The sequence below is a fragment of the Loxodonta africana genome, chromosome 7 (genome assembly GCF_030014295.1).
Source record: "Loxodonta africana isolate mLoxAfr1 chromosome 7, mLoxAfr1.hap2, whole genome shotgun sequence".
In the NCBI taxonomy this organism is placed as follows: Eukaryota; Metazoa; Chordata; class Mammalia; order Proboscidea; family Elephantidae; genus Loxodonta; species Loxodonta africana.
Window position 1 is genome coordinate 39,283,989 of NC_087348.1, and position 25,513 is coordinate 39,309,501.

Genomic DNA, 25,513 nt, shown 5'->3' on the forward strand with positions numbered 1-25,513 from the left:
GGAAACCAGTAAAACCAGTTGCCATTGAGTTGACTCTGACTCACGGAGACCCCACGTGAGTCAGAGTAGAACTCTGCTCCACAGGGTTTATTTATTTATTTTTTAGGTTTTGTCTTAAGTCAATCATTTTTTTAAAAAATAATTTTTATTGTGCTTTAAGTGAAAGTTTACAAATCAAGTCAGTCTGTCACATATAAGCTTATATACACCTTACTACATACTCCCACTTACTCTCCCCCTAATGAGTCAGCCTGCTCCCTCCTTCCAGTCTCTCCTTTCGTGACCATTTTGCCAGTTTCTAACCCCCTCTACCCTCCTATCTCCCCTCTAGACAGGAGATGCCATCACAGTCTCAAGTGTCCACCTGATACAAGTAGCTCACTCTTCATCAGCATCTCTCTCCAACCCATTGTCCAGTCTCTTCCATGTCTGATGAGTTGTCTTCGGGAATGGTTCCTGTCCTGGGCCAATAGAAGGTTTGGGGACCATGACCGCTGGGATTCTTCTAGTCTCAGTCAGGCCATTAAGTCTGGTCTTTTTATGAGAATTTGGGGTCTGCATCCCACTGATCTCCTGCTCCCTCAGGGGTTCTCTGTTGTGCTCCCTGTCAGGGCAGTCATCGGTTGTGGCCAGGCGCGATCTAGTTCTTCTGGTTTCAGGATGATGTAAGTCTCTGGTTCATGTGGCCCTTTCTGTCTCTTGGGATCGTAGTTATCGTGCGACCTTGGTATTCTTCATTCTCCTTTGATCCAGGTAGGTTGAGACCAATTGATGCATCTTAGATGGCCGCTTGTTAGCATTTAAGACCCCAGACGCCATACTTCAAAGTGGGATGCAGAATGTTTTCTTAATAGAATTTATTTTGCCAATTGACTTAGAAGTCCCCTTAAGCCATAGTCCCCAAACCCCCGCCCTTGCTCCACTGACCTTCGAAGCATTCAGTTTATCCTGGAAACTTCTTTGCTTTTGGTCCAGTCCAGTTGAGCTGACGTTCCCTGTATTGAGTATTGTCCTTCCCTTCACCTAAAGTAGTTCTTATCTACTAACTAATCAGTAAATAACCCTCTCCCACCCTTCCTCCCTCCCCACCTTGTAACCACAAAAGTATGTGTTCTTCTCAGTTTATACTATTTCTCAAGATCTTATAATAGTGGTCTTACACAATATTTGTCCTTTTGCCTCTGACTAATTTCACTCAGCATACTGCCTTCCAGGTTCCTCCATGTTATGAAATGTTTCACAGATTCCTCACTGTTCTCTATAGATGCGTAGTATTCCATTGTGTGAATATACCATAATTTATTTAACCATTCATCCGTTGATGGACACCTTGGTTGCTTCCAGCTTTTTGCTATTGTAAACAGAGCTGCAATAAACATGGGCGTGCATATATCTGTTTGTGTAAAGGCTCTTATTTCTCTAGGATATATTCCGAGGAGTGGGATTTCTGGGTTGTATGGTAGTTCTATTGCTAACTTTTTAAGAAAACGCCAGATAGATTTCCAAAGTGGTTGTACCATTTGACATTCCCACCAGCAGTGTATAAGACTTCCAATCTCTCCACAGCCTCTCCAACATTTATTATTTTGTGTTTTTTGGATTAATGACAGCCTTGTTGGAGTGAGATGGAACCTCATCGTAGTTTTAATTTGCATTTCTCTAATGGCTAATGATCGAGAGCATTTTCTCATGTATCTGTTAGCTGCCTAAATATCTTCTTTAGTGAAGTGCGTGTTCATATCCTTTGCCCACTTTTTGATTGGGTTGTTTGTCCTTTTTGTGGTTGAGTTTTAACAGAATCATATAGATTTTAGAGATCAGGCGCTGGTCGGAGATGTCATAGCTGAAAATTTTTTCCCAATCTGTGGGTGGTCTTTTTACTCTTTTGGTGAAGTCTTTAGATGAGCATAGGTGTTTGATTTTTAGGAGCTCCCAGTTATCTGGTTTCTCTTCATCATTTTTGGTAATGTTTTGTATTCTGTTTATGCCTTGTATTAGGGCTCCTAACGTTGCCCCTATTTTTTCTTCCATGATCTTTATCGTTTTAGTCTTTATGTTTAGGTCTTTGATCCACTTGGAGTTAGTTTTTGTGCATGGTGTGAGGTATGGGTCCAGTTTCATTTTTTTACAAATGGATATCCAGTTATGCCAGCACCATTTGTTAAAAAGACTATCTTTTCCCCAATTAACTGACACTGGGCCTTTGTCAAATATCAGCTGCTCATTTGTGGATGGATTTATACCTGGGTTCTCAATTCTGTTCCATTGGGCTATGTGCCTGTTGTTGTACCAGTACCAGGCTGTTTTGACTACTGTGGCTGTATAATATGTTCTAAAATCAGACAGAGTGAGGCCTCTCACTTTCTTCTTCTTTTTCAGTAATGCTTTACTTATCCAGGGCTTCTTTCCCTTCCATATGAAGTTGGTGATTTGTTTCTCCATCACATTAAAAAATGCCATTGGAATTTGGATCGGAAGTGCATTGTATGTATAGATGGCTTTTGGTAGAATAGACATTTTTACTATGTTAAATGAGGAAGTAACTTTTCAGCTAAGTCTTAAGTCTACAGTTCATGTCAGCTTCTCATACAAAAACTTACACATACATGGTCACGTGGCCCTAGCTGCTCTCCCTATGTGACAGCACATCCCTCCACTCCACCTTGTATTTCCTGTGTCTGTTCAACCAGCTCCTGTCCCACCCTGCCCTCTCATCTCGCCTCCAGACAGGAGATGCCCACTGTCTCATGTGTCTACTTGAGCTAAGAAGCACACTCCTCACCAGTATCATTTTATGTCTTATAGTCCAGACTAATCTTTGTCTGAAGAGTTGGCTTCGGGAAATGTTTTAGTTTTGGGCTGAGAGTCCAGGGGCCATGTCCTCTGGGGTCCCTCCAGTCTCAGTCAGAATTTGAATTCTGCACCCTACTTTTCTCTGGCTCCATCAGGGATTTTTCTGTTGTGCTCCCTGTCAGAGCAGTCATTGGTGGTAGCCGGACACCATTTAGTTCTCAGGCTGACGGAGTCTATGGTTTATGTGGCCCTTTCTGTCTCTTGGGCTCATATTTTCCTTGTGTCTTTAGTGTTCTTCATTCTCCTTGCTCCAGGTGGGTTGGGACCAATTGATGCATCTTAGATGGCCACTTCCTAGCTTTTAAGACCCAAGACGCCACTCACCAAAGTGGGATGCACAACATTAACTTAATAAACTTTGTTATGCCAATTGACCTAGATGTCCCCTTAAGCCCCACGGTCCCCAGACCCGTGCCCCTGTTACTCTGTGGCTTGAAGTGTTCGGTCGTATTCAGGAAACTTCTTAGCTTTTGTTTTTGTTGTTTTTTTTTTAAATGAGATTTTTTTTTTTCACCTGATTTTTAAAGAGATCATTCTGGCTGCTATGAGCAGACTATCGGGGCTACTGGCAAGGCTCAGTGTAGGAAGGCCAGATAGGAGGATATCGCAGAAAGTCCAGGGCAAGAGATAACAGTGGCTCGGATTAGAGTGGTAGCAGCAGAGGTCACGAGAAGTGGACAGACTGTGGATGTATTTCAAGGATAAACTAAAGTCGGTCAGATTTCCTGATGCACTGAAATTGGGGTATGAGAAAAACAGGCAGTAGATTAGAGGGGGAAAAAAGCATTAGTTTTCAAATCAGACAGACTTGAATTCAAATTCCAGTTTGACTCCTCACTAGTTGTGTGATCTTGAGAAAATATCCAATGTCTGAGCCTTAGTTTCTTCCTTAGTAATTGGGGGATAGGGCACCTTCCCTACTGTACTACGAATGAAGTACTGTAAGTTAACGCGTGTGGGATTGGAACTCTGGTGTGTGTTGGCAATTATTTTCTACATTTTCTAAAGTTTTATATTTTTCAGAACGAATTTGGAGAGAAAGACTTGGCTGTTTGCGTTTTTATATCCTATGACGCATGTGTGTACAAAAGCATTTTCCATAGAAAATGTCTGACTGTTGAGGTGACCATCTGGATATCTTAGTTCTTTTTGGACACAGATCTGATATGGCTTGGATGGATGAAGGAACCTCCTAAGCTTTTAGTTCTTGTGGTGCAACACTGTTGTAAAGGGCCAAGAAAAATAGACATCATCACTGACGAAAATGGAGATTCACTTGTTTGGAACAGTTCCAAGTCCAATTATCCCAATAGGACTGATTTTACTTTTCTTAAGTCATTTCTCCAAGTTGGTGCAGTTGACCAGATATGAATATTTCCTGTGAGGATCTTCACATTGCCTTATAGTTCTTCCTATTTAGACTCCATTTGCACTAAAGACACACTCCATTACCTTCTTTTTTTTCACTGGCAATTAATAAGATGAATACGTGGAGACTTGTTTTCAATCCCAGTAGCCATTTCTTAACACTTAGCTTTCTAGCTCTTTGAAGCCCAATAGATCCGTATAATTACTTTAAGCAACAAAATATAAAAGAAGAATATCTCCTTAAATTACATCGACAGTATCATTAAAAAAAAAAAAAAAATTTTTGTCTTCTCCCTCATCTTAACTTGTCCTATTTGTTTTCCAAGTTTCATAGATAAAACCAAATGTAGTCTATTCTGATTAAACACTACATTTTTAACTGGATTAACAAAACCATCAACTTTCATCAAAGAGGACCAAGGCACTTAAAGGTGCTAACTTAAGAGAACGGGGCCCAAAGGACTCCTCCATGATGGTAAATTTGAATTTAAATGGAGTATTATTTTGTAATCACTTGCTAAAAATGAGAAAATCCACTTCCATTTCAAACCAGCTGAAACCTACAAACTGCCTTCTCCTCTGGGTTTAGGCAGTCTCTACCTGCATCCTCATCGTTCCTCTGGTAAAGAGTCAGGTAAAGTAAACCTTGGGGGATGGCTTTAGTTAACAAATAATCTCCTCATCGATAGCATTCCCAGAGACCTGGTTTCCCAGACTCAAAGGAAGAAAACTGTATGGCGTGGAACAACAGCTCTGTGAGAAACAGAAAGCCACTGTAGAAAGAACACAGACTTTGGAGTTATTCAAACCCAGGTTGCAAGCCCAGATCAGTAAATTCCTCAGCCTTCTCCCACATTCTTGAACACATCATTCTCCTTTAGTTTCTTCATAAGGATGAGCACTGTCCAAAATAATGTTATCCACATCTTTGTTTGCTTGCTTATTGCTTCTCCCCTTTTCTCGGAATGTAAATTCTATCACAGAAGGGGCTCCATCTGTCTCTTCTGCCATTGTATCCCCAATTGCCAGACTGTTAGGTATCCTCTGAATATTTCTTGATGGAAGAAATGTGGAATACTATATATACATACATATATATACCTTCAGTTTTGTACTTACTATATCCCCTGTTGTTGGAATGTGTTTAACATTTGTCTTTTCTTTCTGTGTATGCCTTGAGGACAGGGACTGTGTCTTAATTCATCATCATTTCCCACTGTCTAGCTAAGGACCTGGTAAGTAGCTGGGTTTCACTGTCTGATAAATTAAACTGACCTTAGACAAGTTACATGACTCCTACGGATCCTTAGTTTCCTGTTTGTCAAATGGGACAAGGTTAAAGTCTATGGCAAATGAGATAACAAAACAGGGGAAAATATGAGGCATATTACGGATGTTCAATAAACAAGTTTCTTTCCTCTCTGCTTCACACTTATATATATCACAGTTTACAATGTCTTCATATGTTGTTGTTAGGTTTTGCTGAGTCGATTTCAACGCCTTAGCGACCCTATGTACAACAGAATGAAACAGTGTCTGGTCCTGTGCCATCTTCACAATCATTATGCTTGTTGCAGCCACTGTGTCAATCCACCTCGTTGAGGGTCTTCTCTTTTATGAAATACTGTTGTTGTTGTTGTTAGATACTATCGAGTTGGTTCCTACCATGGCCTACGATGTTCTGTTCTAATATCAAATATTATTCCCTACCCCGCCCCGGCTACTTCTCTAACTGCATGTCCTACCATTCCTGCTACCCCCTTTCCCTCCCAACCCAATGCACTCCAGTCACTCTGGCCTCCTTGGCCTTTGTACTTGCTCATCCCTCAGCCTAAAAGGCTCTGCACCCACGTATCCTCTCAGCTAGCTTCCTTCCTTCATTCAGTTATTTGCTTATATGTGATCATATCAGAGGCCATTCTTGATCAGCCTAACTGCAGGAACAGCCTCCATCGTTTCTGCCTTTACCCGAGTTTATTTTTCTTTTTATCATCACCTGCTGTTGTGTGCGTTTTAGAATGTTTATAGTCTGCATCCCCCTACTAAAATGTAAGCTCTTTAAGATTAGGGACTCTGTTTTTGTTAACAACTGTATTCCCAGTCCCTAAACATGTATTGTGTCAGTGTTAAATCTAAAGTTGGTCACTGTCCTGCGATTATATAAGAAAATATTCTTATTCTTAGGAAACACACACTAAAGCATTTAGCGGTAAAAGCCCATGATGTAGGCAACTTACTCTCCGTTGGTAAAACAAATGGGATAAAAAGAAGTAAATCTGGGTAGGGTATTAGGGTGTCCTTTGCACTATTCTTATTCTTATAACTTTTCTGTAGATATGAAATGACTCCAAAAAAAAGGTTAAAACAAAACAAAGAAACAAAAACAAAGGCAGCTTGTGAACAAGAGTTCAAGAAGTATATTCTTAGGAAGGCAGCTATTTCATACTTGCCCAACATTAATGGCTAGTCAGTACAGGGCAGATAGAAGGAGCCAGGGTCTAGGACTCACTACGCTAACCAATCAGATTACTTATGATTTTGTCCTTTGAAAGGTTTAAGCACAGTTTTGACTGGGCTTTAATTACAAGGCAATACTGAAAACAAACAGTCCCCACTATCAGAGTACACTTGATAAGGCTCACTCGAGGATGTACTATTCAAAAGTACATCAATAGATAAGAGTCTCTACTAGGCCCATAATTTATCTCCAGGGCATTTATATCACTTGTTGCGTATACTATCTATATTTCTAGGAAATGCTTATATAATGGCAAATATGAATTCTTGCAGCAAATTTTAAATGCTCTTACAAAATTACAGCAAAGGAGATGAAGGAAAGACGGGGAGCAGGAAGCAGAGGGAAAATTTTATAAAGGAATTCCTGTAAAAAAAAATCTAGAATTTGAAAAATAAAAATACTCTCTTCCTCTTCAAAGAGGAATTAATATACATTCACACGAAGATGACCTAAAAAAGAGAGTCTTCCTTCCCAAAATTAGAAGAAACTGAAACTTGGCAATGTAAGATTAGCCTGGAAGTCCTCTAGACATAATAAATACAGAGTAAGTTCAAGACTAGAGGTACCTGGGAACAACTGAAGAAGCTCAAACACCTTAAAAGCAGACGAGGGTGCACTGTGAAGTATGACCTCATACAACCAGAGTCCTCTGGGTGCCGTGCAAAAGGCAGGTCTCCAGTATGCCACGGATTACACGTGCACAAGAGACAAGTAGGATAAAGTCCCTGTTCTCAGGAATACAGTGAGGTGTAGTGGGGAAAGAGCCAGAGAGTGCCAGTGCATGAGAGCATAAGGAAAGGTGTAAGTACATGTGCCAAGGGACTGAGATGAAGTTTCCTGGTGGAGGTGAACTGTGACCTTAGCCATGAGAGATGGATAAGGGGACCATAGGCTCAGGCACATACGGGGTAGAAAACAAATATGGAGAACAAACTGGGAAGGGAGTTGGGGAAAGGGCAGGCCGGTGAAGGAACAATCACAGGCACTTCAAGTACTGGAAACCGCATGTCCACTCTGGCCTGATGCAGGCTGGGATGATGGAGTGGTGCAGAGGAGACAGGTGGCCTTGTGGATGTGAACTGAACCCTAAACATATGGGCAGCCACTGGAGGATGACAAAGGAAAAAGACATTTTCTGGTTTGTATTTTAACAAGATCACCCAGGAAACAGTATGTGGGATGGAATTAGGAAGGTGAGATCAGATGACAAATACATAGTCCAAAAAATTTTCAGATATAAAACAATGCCAAAGAAAATAATTTTTAAATCTGAGATTCATTTAGGCCAGACTGTTTTGCCCCTTCGATCAGAATCGATGGAGGTTATCATTCTAGTCTACTTCAGCATTCTGATAGTGCTCACGCAGACAACTGTGCTTTCCTTCACAAACTTTTGAGCTTCTGTTTTCTCCCCAATTCATTCTAAGTTAAACCTTGAATGAATTCATATGGAGAAAGACAAGGATTGATGAAATTACATAATTTATAAGTAATTACTAGGGAAACATAAAAGTTTATCAAAGTAAAAAATTTCAGAAGACAAATGCTAATGTGTCTTTGCAGAGGCTTCCAGCCATACCAGATTAACAGGTGGGGAATCTGGAGGCAAAATTCTGAGGGAAACAAGTTGTGGAAATGACAAAAGAGATGGTGTTGTGGACTGAATTGTAAACATCTGTCAGCTTAGCTGGGCCATGACTCTCAGTATTGTGTGACTGTCTACCATTTTATGTGACTATTCACCATTTTATGTGATTTTCCTGTATGTTGTAAATCCTATCACTATGATGTAATAAGATGTCTTAGCAGCAACTATACTGTTGAGGTCTACAAGGTTAGGTAGTGTCTTAAGCCAATCTCTTTTGAGATATAAAAGAGAAAAGTGAGCAGAGAAACATAGAGACCTCATACCACCAAAAAAGCAGTACCAGGAGTATGGCACATCCTTTGGACCTGAGGTTCCTTCCTGAGCTGAGATGCTCTCAGCTCAAGGGAAGACTGATGACAAGGACCTTCCTCCAGAGGTGACAGAGAGAAAGAGACTTCCCCTGGAGCTGGTGCCTTGAATTTGGACTTCTAGCCTACTGGACTGTGACAGAATAAACTTCTCTTTGTTAAAGCCATCCACTTGTGGTATTTCCGTTATAGCAGCACTGAACAACCGAGACAGACAGTCTTGTCTATTAACAGAACTCTATCAACAGAATTTCTGAGCTAACAAGGCCCACTACTAACCTCATATCATTGAAACACTTGCAGCTTCTTGTCATACTGCCTATACGTCGCCTACAAATGGGCCTTTAGGATTCCTGCCTAGTCACAGTAGGTGTTTAAAATTATTAAATTAATAACTTGATTATAACAGAGTCATCAGAATTAGAAAATCATACATCATATGGCATGTGATGCCTTACCTTCCATGAATGCTTTACCACTTTCCTTGTTACCAAAATACAACCCATTTTACAGAGCAGATTCCAGTGACTAGCTAATCAGTGTTAAAATGGCTGGTGTTAAGGAAGTTGGGGAGGGGGGCGCCGGGGAGTATGATGGTTCAGTATAAAATTCATGATTCTGGAAAACCCTGTCCTCCCCAGTGTAACCTATACATATGGGAAGCTGCAAACTAGAATAATACCAAATGGATATGATGTCTAAGGGTCCCTTGGGCCAAACCTCAGGTGGCACTTTAGATGAAGCAAGCTCTAAGTTGACCTTGGAAGGTGAGGAAACATTCACCCACCACTCCACTGACTACCACTCCCACTTATTGTGGGCGATTTAGTTTCAGTATCCACTCATAGTACACGAAGGTTGAGAACCTAGATCTGGATTAACACTCAGGCCCGTATACGGGAGGAAGGGAAACTAAGCAGCCAAGTCCCCTGTGGTTGTAGCTCAGTAACTGCGGAGGAATTCAATAGGTGTCCTTTGCTGTCCATGATGCCTAAAGGCCTGGTGCAAGTAGCCTAGCGGTTAAGAAGAAGGGCTTTGGTGCCAAACAGACCTGGATTTGAGTCCTCATTCAATGTGGGCAAGTGGTTTAACCTAAGATCCAGTTTCTGCAACTTGAAGAAGTAGTGATCATCACACTATTATTTTGTGGTAGCATTATGAAATGCAGTGAGATGGTACATATAAACTGTTTATTAGCCTTGTGCCTGGCAAAAGTGTCCCCTCAAATATTTGCTATTATTATGATGATTGATCATTTGGAGCTTCAGGGTATAAAACGTGAAGTACTAGGCTCAGAGTAATAAAAACCATAATGAACACTGGGTGCTTGCAGATGTGAGGGGAGGCAGGTATAGGAAAGGGGTAAGAACTGTAACTTTTCCCAAGACATTTTAAAAAATGGAAATCCTGTGAGCTATGATTTCTTTGTGTGGAAGGACAGCTGATTTGTGATAAAAAAAAAAAAAAGATAGACGTCCATAAAAACTCCTGGATTTGTTTCCTCTCCTCTTTTGTATTGTGCTTCCACAGCACCGTATCTGCTAGCTACATGATAAAATCAAACGTCACCACTACCTACATCATCCTAGCATTGGCAGTCATCCCCACTCTAGTCAAAGTTAGCTTTATTAAGTTCTCTACTCTCTTGCGTAGTTTTTACACATTGGCTTTGGAAACAGAGTGACGGCACACGCTTGTTAACCTGGCTGCTAAGAGATATTGATAGTGCAATTCTTTCATAACAAGACCACGAGAACTGATAATAATTATGCTTCAACTGTTTATACTGCATTTAGCTCTATTTTAGGTATTCCTACTTAAATATCCTTTTTTTTTTTTTTTAAATATCCTAGGGGATGATTTTTAAAAATCTAGGCTCAACTGTGTATTTAATGGTGTGCTAACGTCACGTTCACTTAGTTAGGGATGTGATTTTCTTTCGTTGCCAAGAGAGCAACAGTTGCTGTGGAAACCACACAAAAACAGGGCTACTTAACTGAAACGAACCCCACTCACCTGCACAAAGATGCCCTTACTTTTATACTCCTCGTGGAGACACTGAGACAAGAAATCCACAAAAGCCTGGGAGAGGTGGGGGTGAGAAGAAAATACACACATTACATTGATCTGCCTAATTTGTAGCCACGGAAACAAACAAAATAATAATAAACTATTTAATGCTCTAATTTCTAATCATTCTTTTTCTTTGAAATGCAGGAGGAACCCTAAAAACAGCCTCAAGTTGTTTTTACCTGTGACTAAAATGCATATTTTCTAACCAAATATAGTATTCAGATCAAATTTTAACTGGAAAAGGTTCTTCTTATCCTTTCCTTTTTTTTTTCTTTCCAGAAAATTACTTTCCAAAAAGAAGAGAATTTTTTTTTTATTATGTAACAAAGGATGCATTCCTTCTCTCCACTTGCCACTCGAGTAGAAACACAATATGAATTTTGTTCAACTCTGTTCTATGGGGATTTTGTTGTCAGTACAGAGAAGGAAAAAGCAAGCATCCTCTTGGACCTCTGGGATAGCAAGATTCAAGAAGTGTAAAGACGAATGTGATGGCCTATCTTCTTCTGAAAATAGAACCTTATATCTATTTGTAGAATATAAAGTGCCATTTTGTCAAATATGGACTCAACCTCAGAGTTGAAATGCAAAGTTATCAATAATGACTCTACAAGTGTTCCAGCTACTAACAGTTTTGTCTCAGCAGAGCATAATGAATAAGAAGTTGGAGCTCACCAATCACTTCAAGAAACATGGTGTTAATTTTAAACATGCCTACTGTATGTTTCAGATACACAGAAAGCAAGCGGATTGAGGGGGAAGGGATGGTAAGCACCAAGCTTTTTAAAAACAGTAGTTGCTGTTTTAGTTTTTTTCAAAGGACAAATAGTGAAGTAAAAAGAGAAGGCAGGTGTTTTGCTTTTTCCCTCCCTGACATAATACAAGTTCTTACTGTGTATCATATTTTGCTTATTTTCCCCTAAAAAGCTTGTTTAATTTCGATATCTAAATGGTCATTTTGTCTTCAGAGATGTATTCTCTGCCTCAGCAACGGACACAACGTCATTGACTTGCAGTCAGTAGAAAATGCACTCTAAATTATTTCCCTAGTAGTAATGTGCAGAGGTGAGTGATAATCTGGTATACAATTATGACATCTTACAGGGAGTTCTGGAAACTCTTGTCTCATGCCAGAAGAGACACTGAACATCTCTGTATTCTGCATGATGCGACAAAACAGTTACACGCTTACCCAGTCTATCTTGTGCCTCAAACCTAACCTGCTGCTGTCGAGTCGGTTCTGAAGCATAGTGGCCTGATAGGACACAGCAGAACTGCCCCATAGGGTTTCTAAGGAGCAGCTGGTGGATTCAAACTGCTGGCCTTTTGGTTAGCAGCTGAGCTTTTAAACACTGTGCCTCTACTATGTGCAATTATGCACTGACTGGCTGCATTTTCCACTCAGCTCTGCAGTGTTGCAACTCACGCTGTGTGAAGCTGACTCATTCATGTATCAAATTCCCAACCTTACTCATTAACATAATGTTCTAATCAACCAAGCATACTGGCCTAAGCCAGCTCTCTATGGAAAGTACAAGTATCACTTCTGCAATCAGTAAACTACCAGGAAGGAAAAACAAAATCTGTGGATCTGATATCCTGGTGCCCATTTGTAAAGTTTATACCAGCCAGTATGTCACCATATCTGGGTCTCCTGATACCAGTGTTGGCTATTTTCCTTTTCTTTCCAGTCCACTGGAGTTAACTTCAGGCAAGTGAAATCTACGTTAATTCCCCAGGATGTAAATTAGTCTTCATTTTCACAATGACATGATTAACAAAAATATTGTTCACCTTGGTTGCAGAGTAGATTGTCAGTAGGGGAACTGGGTATACGCCACTGGCGGAGGAGATGTTCAGAATTACCCCTTTTGATCTAAAAAGAAAAATGAACCAAGCAAACAGAATGAAATCATGTACACAATTGTTTATGAATGATGGTCAAGATATATAATTATTTAAAACTGATGACAGAGCTGTTTTTCTAGTCCACGTCTCCTCTTGCCTTTCATCAGTGTGTGATATGCTTGGTCAGTAAATGAGGTATAACTCAATCAACTAAAAATAGCTCTTCTTTCTGATTAGCTCATTCCCTAATTTAGTAATCCAGGGCATGACTCATCAGATCTACAGTCTCGACTCAATCTCTACCCTCTATGAGGTCTTCCCTGACAACAGCACCAAGAATTCTCACTCTCAGAAATGCTCTTGTACACACTAGGGTTGCTGTAGTGTGCATTCCAGTAGATTCCCACTCACAGTGACCCTATTTAACTGGGTAGAACTGCCCCATAGGGTTTCCTAGGCTGTAATCTTTACAAAAAAATCCTCACAACTGGACCAATAAGCCTCATCATGATAAATGGAGAAAAGACTGAAGTTATCAAGGATTTCATTTTATTTGGATCTACAATCAACACCCATGGAAGCAGCAGTCAAGAAATCAAAAGATGCATTGCAGCATTAGGCCAATCTGCTGCAAAGGGCCTCTTTAAAGTATTGAAAAGCGAAGATCTCACCTTGGAGACTAAAGCGTGCCTGACCCAAGCCATAGTTATTTTCAATCGCATCAGATGCACGGAGAGCTGGACAATGAATAAGGAAGACTGAAGAAGAACAGACACCTTTGAACTGTGGTGTTGGCGAGGGATATTTAATATATTGTGCCCTGCCAGAATGCTCCTTAGAAGCAAGGATGATGAGACTGCATCTTATATACTTTGGACATGCTGTCAGGAGGGATCAGTCCCTGAGGAAGGACATCATGCTTGGTAAAGTACAAGGTCAGCAGAAAAGAGGAAGACCCTCAAGAAGACGGACTGATGCAGTGGCTGCAACAATGGGCTCAAGCATAACAATGATTGTAAGGATGGCGCAGGACCGGGCAGTGTTTTGTTCTGTGGTACACAGGGTTACTTTGAGTCTGAATTGAGTCAACGCACCTAACAACAACAATAATCTTCACAGGAGCAGATCATCAGGTCTTTTCTCCCACGGGCCATTGGTGGGTTCGAACTGCTGACCCTTCAGTTACCAGCCAAATGCTTAACCATTACACTACCAGGGCTCCTCTTGTACCCTCTATATGCATTTTATTTTGGCATATCATCATGTACTACCTTGCTGTAGCATTTAATCACTCTGTGGGTATAAAATTTCTCCCCCTCAACAAAACCATAAGCTTCTGGATGCCACAGCCCTTGTTCTACACTTTTCCTCAAAACATTCTGTACAGTCCTGAGCCTCTAACAGGTACTTAATAAAAACTCTGGCAATGAATGAATGGTTATATTCTGCCCTCCTGCTTTCCTTGGGTTATAGATATCCAGGCACTAAGCAAAGAGTTGACTATAAACTTAGGACACTCAATGGTTCTTAAAATCATTTCCTTTTACCAAAAGGGAACGCTCCATTTCTACTATAACCTGTAGGGACTACTGAAAGTTAAAAGTCAGACAGCTACCAGGAATTTCTATTTCTATAAATAAAGTTTCAAAAAGGAGTCCCTGGCTGATGCAAACGGTGAATACACTCGGCTGCTAATCAAAAGGTTGGAGGCTTGAGTTGAATCAAAGAGCTGCCTCGGAAGAAAGTCCCAGTGATCTACCTCCCAAAACTCGGCCATCGAAAGCACTGTGGAGCACAGCTCTACTCTGACACACGTGGTGTCACTATGAGCCAGAATTGACTCAATGGCAGCTTTTTTTGGGGGGGGGGGCGAAGTTCATGAAAAACAATGTTATGAATATACCAGTTGTTAGGGAACAAAAATGGTTTAGGTAAAGTGTGGAATTATGGTTCTAGGAATTTCAGACAGAATTAACAAGCAACTCTTCCCTCTCAAATCTTTTTCTCAGAGGGCTCCCCTTCTTCTGTTACTGCAACCTGTCCCCACCCACCTCCTGTCTTTCAGATCAGGTCTCCTTCCTTCTGCCTGGTTGCTCATGTCCTTCCTTTGGATTTACTTCCCCAAGGCCTATTTTTTGAGTATTGAAAAAAAAAAAAAATGGACGGACTATAGAGATCCTACTTATGCAAAATAATAAAAGAAACATGATTAAATGGCATCTAAGTGATTTTAGACACAAATCTGAAAAGAAATAATCCCTAAAGGTCACCTAGTCCATCTGCCAGCCACTAGGCAAGATGCCACTTCCAACCGTCAAAGGAATGTGTGGGACCTCAGTTCCATGTGTGTCACTGAAGCAAGTTGTTGTTTCTTGTTTTGTTTTTTAACAGAAGTCCTTATTAGTAATACGTACTTTCCTAAGCAGTGAAAACCGTAAACATTTTGGAGACAGACATCAAATTTCAAAATTGTTATTAGGGTTTTGAAGAAAGTTGGAAATATTTAGTGGATGCATTAATTACATAATTCTTCAATTTTTTTTTTCTTGTAGTGTCTCTCTCAGAGACAGAAAAGCTTTTTTCTTTCTTTCTTTTCTTTTTCTAATTTTAAGGTAAGTGGGTAAAAGTTTGCATCAGGAGTGAGAATCCAGCCATTCTAAGATAGGAGCCCTGGTGGCATAGTGGTTAAGAGATTGGCTGCTAACCAAAAGGTCAGCAGTTCAAATCCACCAGGTGCTCCTTGGAAACCCTATGAGGGGCAGTTCTACTCTTTCCTGCAGGGTTGCTATGAGTTGGAATCAACTTGACAGCAATTTTTTTTTTTTAATTCTAAGATAAAAACTGGTGAATTAGCAATAAATACATAGTCATTCATTTTACCCATATTTGTGAGAATTACGTTGATAAAAATGGAATAAAAGCCACTTTTGTTATTGGACACTTTTAACAAAGTATAAGTTATAACGTTTAAAATATATTTCTCTTTTTGGGGTGTTGAACACATTCTAAAATTAGATTGTGGTAATAGTTGCACAGTTTCGTGAGTAGACTAAAAACCACTGAACTGTACACTTTAAGTGGGTGAATTTTATGGTACGTGAAACATATCTCAATAAAACTGTTTCAAAAAAGAGAGAGAGAAAGAAATGTATTTAGGATGTTGGAATGTGTCACCTTTAAGCTGAGTGCAGATCCCAATCAAGTGGGAGATAAACCAAAAAACCCGTTGCCGTCAAGTCGATTCCGACTCATAGTAACCCTATCGGACAGAGCAGAACTGCCCCATACCGTTTCCAAGGAGCGCCTGGTGGATTCAAACTGCTGACCTTTTGGTTAGCAGCCATAGCTCTTAATCACTACGCCACCAGGGTTTCCAGTGGAACATACGAGAGCTATTATATCTTATGTAACACTAAATATACTTTCCGAGAAGCAATCCAAAACCTAGACAAGTTGCGCCGGCCTCCCGTGCCCCAAGCATCCCCAAGCATCGTAGGTTTGGAGAGTGTTGCATTTTAACCTTTCTTCATATCACCATCAATTGCTACATCCTCACTCATTCAAAGCAAGTGAAGAAAAAGCCAGTTTGACACAGTTGCAGAAGATGACATTTCTCTCTGAAGCTGCAACCTATTTTTGCTCCTTTTATCACCTGGGTTACCTGCTCCATTATACTCAGATTGGCTGGGGTGGCTGTGCTTGCTTTTGGACAAAAATCTTAGTTTTTCATTTCAGTCCTCACAAATTAAGTAAAATTTCAAAAGTCTTAAAAAGTTTAACTTTATAAAGCACGTTTTCAAAATTAAATCTCGACCTCACCAAAAATACACTTGTAAAGCTTCACTCACCAAAGCAATGATTTCAACATAGAAAAATTCATTCAAAGATAATAAAAGCTTCTTTCCCATTTTCAAAACTAATACAGATCAATAACCAATTTTGTCACAATTATGCAGGGACGTGCCTTTAATTTTTTACTCCCTGAGGCAACTGCTTTTTTTGTTTGTCCGTTTCTGAAATATTCTATCTTAATTTAAAATATCTAGGGGCAGAGCTAATTTGAATTAGTGAAAAATTTAGGACACTTTATTCAAAACATAATACACTGTGAAATACATTCAAGCAAATCTAAAGTCAATAAAGTATAAAGTGAGAATGCGCTGCTGTTGTTAGCTGCCTTCGAGTAGATTCTGACTCATGGTGACCCCATGTGTGCAGAGTAGATCTGCCCTATAGGGTTTTTAAGGCTGTGACCTTTCAGAAGCAGATCGCCACCTCTCAGGTGCCTCTGGGTGGGTTTGAACTGCCAACCCTTCAGCTAATAGTCGAATGCTTAACTGAATCACCCAGGGACTCCAAGAATGCACTAGATCTAAGTAAATAAAAGGACAGTAGCATTTATACTTGTACCCAAATGACAATACTTAAGTGGTCTTCATTTTACATGTTCAGTAGAGAAAACACGCCCTCTACAAATCTGTCTTACCATGAAGCACACATATTTGTCTAGCAAAAACCATACCTGACACCCACCCACACACAACATATACTTCTCTCTCTCTCCTTTTCCCCCTCCAAGGACAATAATATTCAACTTGGTTTGGTCTGAATCATACATAAACAACACACTGGTATAGCCTGTCTCAACCCTCATCCTGTACACAGTGCCTATGCTTTATGTGAACATTTGGGGCTGGGAGGCACAAAGGACGCATCTCTAAAATCAGTCACTTTGTCTAGCTCTAATCCTCCATCTAAGCAGAATTAGTGACGTCAAACCAGTTTCCATGGCACAGTCAGACTCACGACAACTCTGTTATATCAAGCAGAAGGACAAAATGGGCTGTGCTTAATTGCATACAGAAACAAACATAAAACCAAACCCTGGTTAATCTCTCATTTTCCTGGGACTTGGGGAACAATTCTAAGATTGGAAGGTACATTAAGAATTTTTGCTATAGTTCTATAATGAAGACTCATGTTGCTCGTACTTCAGCACATTTTCTAGTTTGTTATGACAAACATCCAAATAAACAAGCCGAGTAATATTTTCTGTGATGCAACATTCTTAATTCATAACACTGCTTACTTGCTAACAGCCATACAATGATGTCTCAGTGGAACAAATTATTGAGGATCTACTAGAACTAAAAGACTGCAAAAATAAATCAGAAAACACCAACTGCTGGTAAGGAAGCATCTCCTCATATAAAAATATTATCTTCAATTACTAGCCATCCCACAAGTCAAACATTAAACTTATCCAACGCTATAAAGTTCAGACCTTGCATTTATAGCTATATGCTCTAGTAGAGTTCTTTCATGCCTGTGAAATTCCCAATAATAATAATACCCTCCTTAATTGTCACCTGGATAAAAAATTGTCAAGCCTTTATTCTCCTATAAATGTCCTACTATTTTATCAGACTATTGTACTATCCTTGCCCACAGCTCTATAAAAACCCTACTGTGGTAAAGGAGGTGATTGGACTCCCTCGAAGTAAGTCACTGATTTCTGTCTAGTAACCTCATCACTGTCTCACACTGCAGGTGAGGCGGGGAGGGGAGAAACACAAATGCTGCTGTGAAGACCTGGAACCACAAGTCCAGCCTAATGTGGACAGGTAGCTGCGTCAGAGTTTGAGGGAAAACTTGCAAAATACACTCCCTGGCAATCTTCACATTTCCATCTCTTCTCAGGGAGCACATAAGTATGCTCTTGGAGGGTCATTGCTTTTTTTTAATAGCTTAAATACTGAAATTGGCACAGATAGTTCTCCCACAGACTCTCAAGAAGACTGAGAAGCATGAAAATAGAGTTTCTGTGTCAGAAAAAAAATACTGGAACATAGGGGCCAGGTATATAATTAGAACCAGCAATCCAAATACTTATATTATGCAAATATTGCTTTGTTGAAGAAAGTTTGCAAACAGTTAGCACATGAAAGAGAATTACCTGCCCTAAAACACCATAACATGTCATAATTCCACCTTAAGCAGTACAGTATGAAAGAGGCTATTTTTAGCTTTTCCACGGTTGTTATGGCAACTACCTCCTGGCTCCAGCTGTACACAATGTTTATAATTCCAGGGAAGTGGAAAGAGCAAGTTTCCTCTATAATATAATTATGCACGTTCTACTTCTATGGTAATAATACCTTAGTTTGATTACAGATACTTGTTTAGTGATAGTCAATTGGCCTTAGGCTATAGCTCTAGAGGGTTTGGAAAATCTCATACATCAGATGTAGAATCAGTGAAATAAAAGAAAAGAAAAAAAAAAAACCCCAATCACAACAACAAAAGATTTTTATAAACCACTCTGCTATTAGTCAGTGGAGATACCAATCCATTGGAAACCAACCATAGGAAATACACCATTTGGGGGCAGTAAGAAGGGCAGGCTATAATGAAATTACTAATAAGTGTAAGTAAGAAGGCTTTCAGGTGATCTGTTAACTTGCAGTTTTCCTTTCTTTCCGGGCACACAGTTAACGATATTGCTGGCCTCCCTTTTGTCGTTAGCTGTAGCCTGTGACTGAGTTCCAGACAACAGAATGTGGGCAGAAGTGATGTGAGCCAATTCCAGGCCTGGCCCATGAAACTTCCTGCAAAATCATCTTACTCCCTCTTTCCTCATCTCATATGTTAGCTGGATGCAGAGGATCCAGTGGAGAACTCCAAGGCTCTAGGGAATAACGGACCCCCGGATGGAAGGAGCCCGAGATCCCTGAATGACTAGGTAGAGCAGAGTCCCCAGCACTAATTCATATTAGACTGTTGTACCAGGGAGATATAAACTTTTATGGTGTTAAACCCCGGAGATTTTGAGGTGCTCTGTTACAGCAGTTGGCCTACCTTGACTAATACAGTTAGGGACCCCTCTAATACAAGTGGAAATGGACGTTCTTTCCCAAAAGTACTAATTCATACAAATCTACTCACATTTCCCACTAGTTCTTAGCAAGTGCCAAAATTACCGCATGGTGTCCATTATCCGTTCATAGCCTAAGATGGCTTTCTACCAGATCATTTCTTAAGTTCAGTTTAAAATCAACGTGATTTCTTAAAAGCAGGGATCCAATTCATCTTCTGTATACCCCATCATAGTCTCTGGGTAGTGTAAATGGTTAATGCATTTGTCTGCCAACCCAAAGTTTGGCAGTTCAAGTCCAACCAGAAGCCCTTCGGAAGAAAGGCCTTTCGAACTACTTCCAAAAGACTCGCCATTGAAAATCCACTGGAGCACAGTTCTACTCTGATACCAATGGGATCACCATGAGTTGGAATCGACTGTCTCTGGTTATTCTGTCAAATGAGGGGGAGTAGTTCAACTTTTTTTAAGTATTAAAATTCTATAACTCCTTGAAATTTCTATGACTCTATGACTCTGACTCTTTTATTTTAAAGTACTGAATTCCATGACTCTTTGAATCCAATACCTGACGCCTTGCAAGATGATTTTCTAACCATTATCTCTTTTGATACAGTTTTTACCAACACACATAAAAATTCCTTTTACAAATACCTCTGTGGTTTGTAAGTATTTCTTTCTTAATGGATGGACTTACCATCCTGAATTAATAGGATAATTAGTAGGATAGGTCACTTGCAGATGTCAAAACCAGGATTAAGGTAATTGCCCGAACTTCATCCCTCCTGGGTTCTACTCTGTCCCAACTTTCTGTAATCTTTTAGAGTTCATCTCTGATTTGATCAGTGCCACTTCTATATCTGATCACCAGGGGCACACTCCCACTATCAACAAACAAAAAACATTTTGCAGATTTTAAAGGGAAATTTTACTAAAGCAAAGCAACTAAAATATACAAAAAACAGTGCATATAAGATGGAATTTCAAACAAAGAGCTTTACTGAGAAGCAGTTTCTCAACTGGTTTCTACGGATGCTAAACAAAAATCGATTCCTATCCTCAGTTTTCTCATCTGTAAAATAGTAGGAGGCTATCAAAGGTAAGGAAACCCTGCTGGCGTAATGGTTAAGTGCTATGGCTGCTAACCAAAAGGTCAGCAGTTTGAATCCACGAGACACTCCTTGGAAACACTATGGGGGCAGTTCTACTCTGTCCTGCAGGGTCACTATGAGTCCGAATTGACTTGATGGCAACGTGTTTGGTTTATCAAAGTTAAATGAGATCTCAGCACAGCACCTGGCACATAGTATGTGCTCAATAAACTTTAGCTGCAAACCCTGCTTGGAGCTGCTCTTAGAGGTCTCTTAACAGAAGTACAGTCCTCTAATCTTCTCTTTTCAAAGCTGTAAATCTTTTGAGTCTCTTCCAAACTCCTAGCCATTTTATAAAGGATGACCGTGGAGCCCTAAATTCAACAAATGATCAAGCTAGCTCAAGATGCAACAGCTCTTTTCAGTGGTTTTTCTGTGAAAGCTTAGCCATCATTCAGGTTTTTCCAAGGAAGGGGCAGAACTCAGTCACAATTTCACTCTTCATGTTATTTCAATTATAAGACCTCTACAACACATTTCTCGATAAAAGTGAAAAGACAGGCATTGTATCCTAGTGGAATCCGATTCAAACTAGAACAGAGATGGCGCTAGTGGGCACAGCTTTTTCCTCCAAGGGCTGGTCTGACATCGTATAATCACTTAACACGCCTAAGTTTAGCATACACCTATTCTCCCAGTAAGAATGGAGAAACCAGAGGATGGGGCCTTGCTTGGTGAAACTCCACTGAATTGGGCTCTGACCAAGTAGTGTATGCAGCTTTAAGAAGGTATTCCCAGGAACATCCCAGGAACTCTATCAGCCCCCTCAAAATAGCAGGCAATTGAGTTAGTGCTGGTGACTCAGGCAGGCTTTTTAATCCTGATCTAAAGGAACCACCACAACCCTAGAGAGGAAAATAAAAAGGGAATCGAGTGGAAAAGGCCTCCACCACCCGATGACTCATGCTCCACCGTGTGACTCGCCCAGCACATTGCTCTGCTGCTAAGACATGGAGGCTAGGTTCATTAGTCACTTTAATGAATTTTTCAAAGAAAGGATTCTCCCTTATAAATAATAATGAGCTCTGCCTCTATAGTGTTTGTGTGTGAGCTCATGACTCACCTTTCTACCATGCCAGGCAACACCAATCGTGTCATCTGCAAAAGAGAAAAACAAAACAGTCGTGATGGCTAAGGATGCAAGGAACAGATAAACAGTGAGGAAATCCACCCTCACAAGAAGGAAGGGAATCACAAAACCACTCACCATTTCTACAGATAGTAGATTCTTTTATATACCCTATATAATTTGGCTGTATCAAGAGCACATAAAAAGGAATCAGATAAAATTACTGGAGATAACACTGGGAACATTTTCGGTGAACTTGACTAAAATTAGTCTTGCCTGAAATGTAATACTGGCACAGAGATCTTCAAATAGTAAAGGATTCACGGTGAAATCTACGTCTCCCAAGCTGCGTTCCCAGAAAAGGACACATGTTATCACAAGAAATATTCTGCTCACCAAGACTATTTAAGCTTTCTAATCTCAAGAGTTCAAACAATCTTTGCCAGTCAAAAAAACCTTTAGAAGAATGATATCAGGTGATATGTTGGCAAATGTTAAGTATATCTTCACATTTACTTCTCTTGGTCTAGCTAGTTGCGAATAAAACTCATCCTTAAAGAAAATAAAGTTATCTGTGATCTCCAATAATCAACAATGAAAAGGTGGTATCTGAATTTTTAAAGGAATTCAGAGTTGTTGGCTAAAGATATGTAATATGACAAGACACTACTTTAAAGATTTTTCCTTTTTTGTGTATTTACTGTGCTTTAAGTGAAAGTTTACAAATCGACTCAGCCTCTCATACAAAAACTTATACACACCATACTATGCCTCCTACCTGCTTTCTCCGTAATAAGACAGCACACTCCTCCTCTCCACCCTGTATTCCCCGTGTCCATTCAACCAGCTCCTGTCTCCCTCTGCCTTCTCATCTTGCCTCCATCTCATGTGTCTACTTGAGACAAGAAGCTCACTCCTCGCCAGTATCATTTTCTATCTTATACTCCAGTCCAATCCCTGTCTGAAGAGTTGGCTTTGGAAATGGTTCCAGTTTTGGGCTAACAGAGGGTCTGGGGATCATGACTCCTGGGGTCCCTTCAGCCTCATTCAGACTATTACGCCTGATCTTTTTATGAGAATTTGAGATCTACATCCTACTGTTCTCCTGCTCCATCAGGGATTCACTGTTGTATTCCTTTCAGGGCAGTCATCGGTGGTAGCCAGGCACCATCTAGTTCTTCCCGTCTCAGTCTGATTTAGTCTCTGGTTTATGTGGCCTCTTCTGTGTCTTGGGCTCATCTTTACCTTGTCTTTGGTATTCTTCATTCTCCTTTGCTCCAGGTGAGTTGAGACCAATTGATGCATCTTAGATGGTCAATTGCTAGCATTGAAGGCCCCAGGCACCATTCACCAAAGTAGGATGCAGAACATTTGCTTAAGTGAATTGACCTAGATGTCCCCTGAAACCATGGTCCCCAGACTCCCGTCCCTGCTGCTCTGGCCTTCGAAGCATTTGGCTGTATTCAGAAAACTTTGATTTGGTTTAGTCCAGTTGTGCTGACCTCTCCTGTATTGTGTGCTGTCCTTCCCTCCATCTAAAATAGTTCTTGTCTACTATCTAATTGGTGGACACCCCTCTCCCTCCCTCCCCACCCTCATAACCATTAAAGAATATTTTCTTCTGTTTTAAACTTTTTCTTGAGTTCTTATAAGAGTGGTGTTTTAAGATATTCTTAACCAAGAAATTTAAGAAGTCCAATGGCTTAGTAAAGGTCACATCATAGTTAAATACCGTGGTCGGAACATGAATTTCTAACTTTTAGATATCATCAGTTCTCTAAGAAACAAATGCTGTTTTGTAGCAGAAAGGTCTGAATGCATGACAAGCATGGGAATTTCAAGCTTTCTATCTTGAATAGTACAAAGTATTAACTAAAACACACAGTAGAAATATTTTTTTAAAAAAGAAAAAGCCATCCAGAATACCAAGGTAAAATCTGCTATGTGGTGCTCCCAACCCAAATGCCAACCTCAGAGCTGCTCCAGACCCTCTCCCTGTAAAAATACGAGCTTCAAGCCAACACTCTGTCATAAACAACAGACTGACAAACTGCCAACCAAACAGACAAAGAAGTATCTTCAAATCCTAGGGGAATCATTTCCACAAAAGTATCTGGATTTGGCCGAATCTTCTAGCCCAGACAAAAAAAGCAAACAACAGAGAAGTTTGGCCTAAAGCCTTCCACATCTTTCTCCCTCTTACATACAGGTCTACATCTGCATATTAAACTCATCCTCAGAGAATGATGGGGCAGAGACTGCTAATTGTCCCACAACATTCACTTAATTCCCATTGCAATTAAAAGGTTGAGCCTATGGCCTCTCCTCCCTGCCCCCCACACCGCCCCCCATAAAAATTACAATTCCTATAACCTCTCTGTCACATTTGGGGCCTCTGGATAAGGAGAGAGCTCCCTGGGGCAACTCAATCCCCTGCTGGTTCAGTCTTATCCTAGCCCTTTCCACTTATTAGCTGTGTGCCCTTGAGTAAGTCCCTTACCCTCCTCCTCAGAATCCTCATCTTCTAAATGAAGAAGGTATCTACATTACAGGTTATTATATTCTGAATCTCAAAAGAGGTAATGTATACAACAGACCTAGCACCGACCATGGCACACAGTAGGCCTCTAAAGGGAAATTAGTGTTCCTATTGTCAGCACTGTTAAGCACTAAGTTGCTAACCAAAAGGTTGGTGGTTTATACCCACCAGCCACTCCAAGGGAGAAAAGGCCTGGCCCTCTGCTCCCATAAAGATTACAGCCTAGGAAACCCCATGGGAGCCGTTCTACTCTGTCGTATAGGGTTGCCACAAGTCAGAATACTAGCATGTATTATCCTTTTAAGATACAGTACCACTAAGTATATTTAGGCCTTCCTTTAAGAATGTTGTGCCCCAGACAGTTTAAAGCCACAAACAAAGACACATTTTGAGGTCATCCAGTTCAACTCAGCACACAGAAGTTTTGGACAGTTCCATCAATGTTTACAAATATCTCAACTGTCATCTTCTTGGGGATGGTAGAAATGCTCTAAAATTGGATTGTAGTGATGACTGCACAGCACTGTAAATTTACAAAAAATCATTGAATTGTACACTTAAAACAGATAAATTTTATGGTTATGTAAACTATCCCTCAATAAAACTGTCTTAAAAAAATACTTCAATAACCACATGAGTAAGAATTAAAGAGCTAGAACCACAAAATATATTTGATGTTACTTTATCAAACATAGGGGACAAAAAGAGCACTCGAAATGCTCTGTGTTTATACACTTATGGCCTGCAGCACTGTAAAGTAATGAAGAGTCATTCTTCTGTTCATTTGGGGCCATTTATCTGCCAGGACCGGGGCACAGTGGTGAGAGCTCACTGTCTGGTGGGAAAACAGATAAATACATCTTTACCAGGCAAAGCTACAAGTTGTACAGTACAAGTGAGGACACAGACACTGACAAGAGAAGGAACAATTATGTCTGGGAAATTGGAAATAGCTTTGCAGATTATATTTCCACTAAGTTCTGAAAGAATAAATAGGAGCTCACCAGGCAGAAAAAAAATCGATGACAACGATTTCATTCTACTTGGATCAACAATCAACGTCCATAAAAGCAGCAGTCCAGAAATCACATGGCATATTGCTTGGGCAAATCTGCTGCAAAAGACCTCTTCAAAGTTTTAAAAAGCACAGATGTCATTTTGATGACTAAGGTGCATCTGACCCACAAGTCAGAATACTAGCATGTATTATCCTTTTAAGATACAGTACCACTAAGTACATCTAGTGGTTCAATTGTCTCGTATG

General features: G+C 40.2%; 1 protein-coding gene across 1 annotated transcript in view; it reads right to left on the minus strand.

Annotated features, from left to right (window-relative positions):
* Positions 1-25,513, minus strand: part of HSD17B12 (hydroxysteroid 17-beta dehydrogenase 12) — a 191,922-nt gene that overhangs the window by 7,642 nt on the left and 158,767 nt on the right. Inside the window, exons 7-9 of the mRNA XM_003412269.4 lie at positions 21,705-21,739; positions 12,563-12,644; positions 10,712-10,777 (exon numbers count right to left, since the gene is read on the minus strand). Of these exons, the coding sequence (XP_003412317.1) occupies positions 10,712-10,777; positions 12,563-12,644; positions 21,705-21,739 (183 nt within the window). The remainder of the gene's footprint in view (positions 1-10,711; positions 10,778-12,562; positions 12,645-21,704; positions 21,740-25,513) is intronic.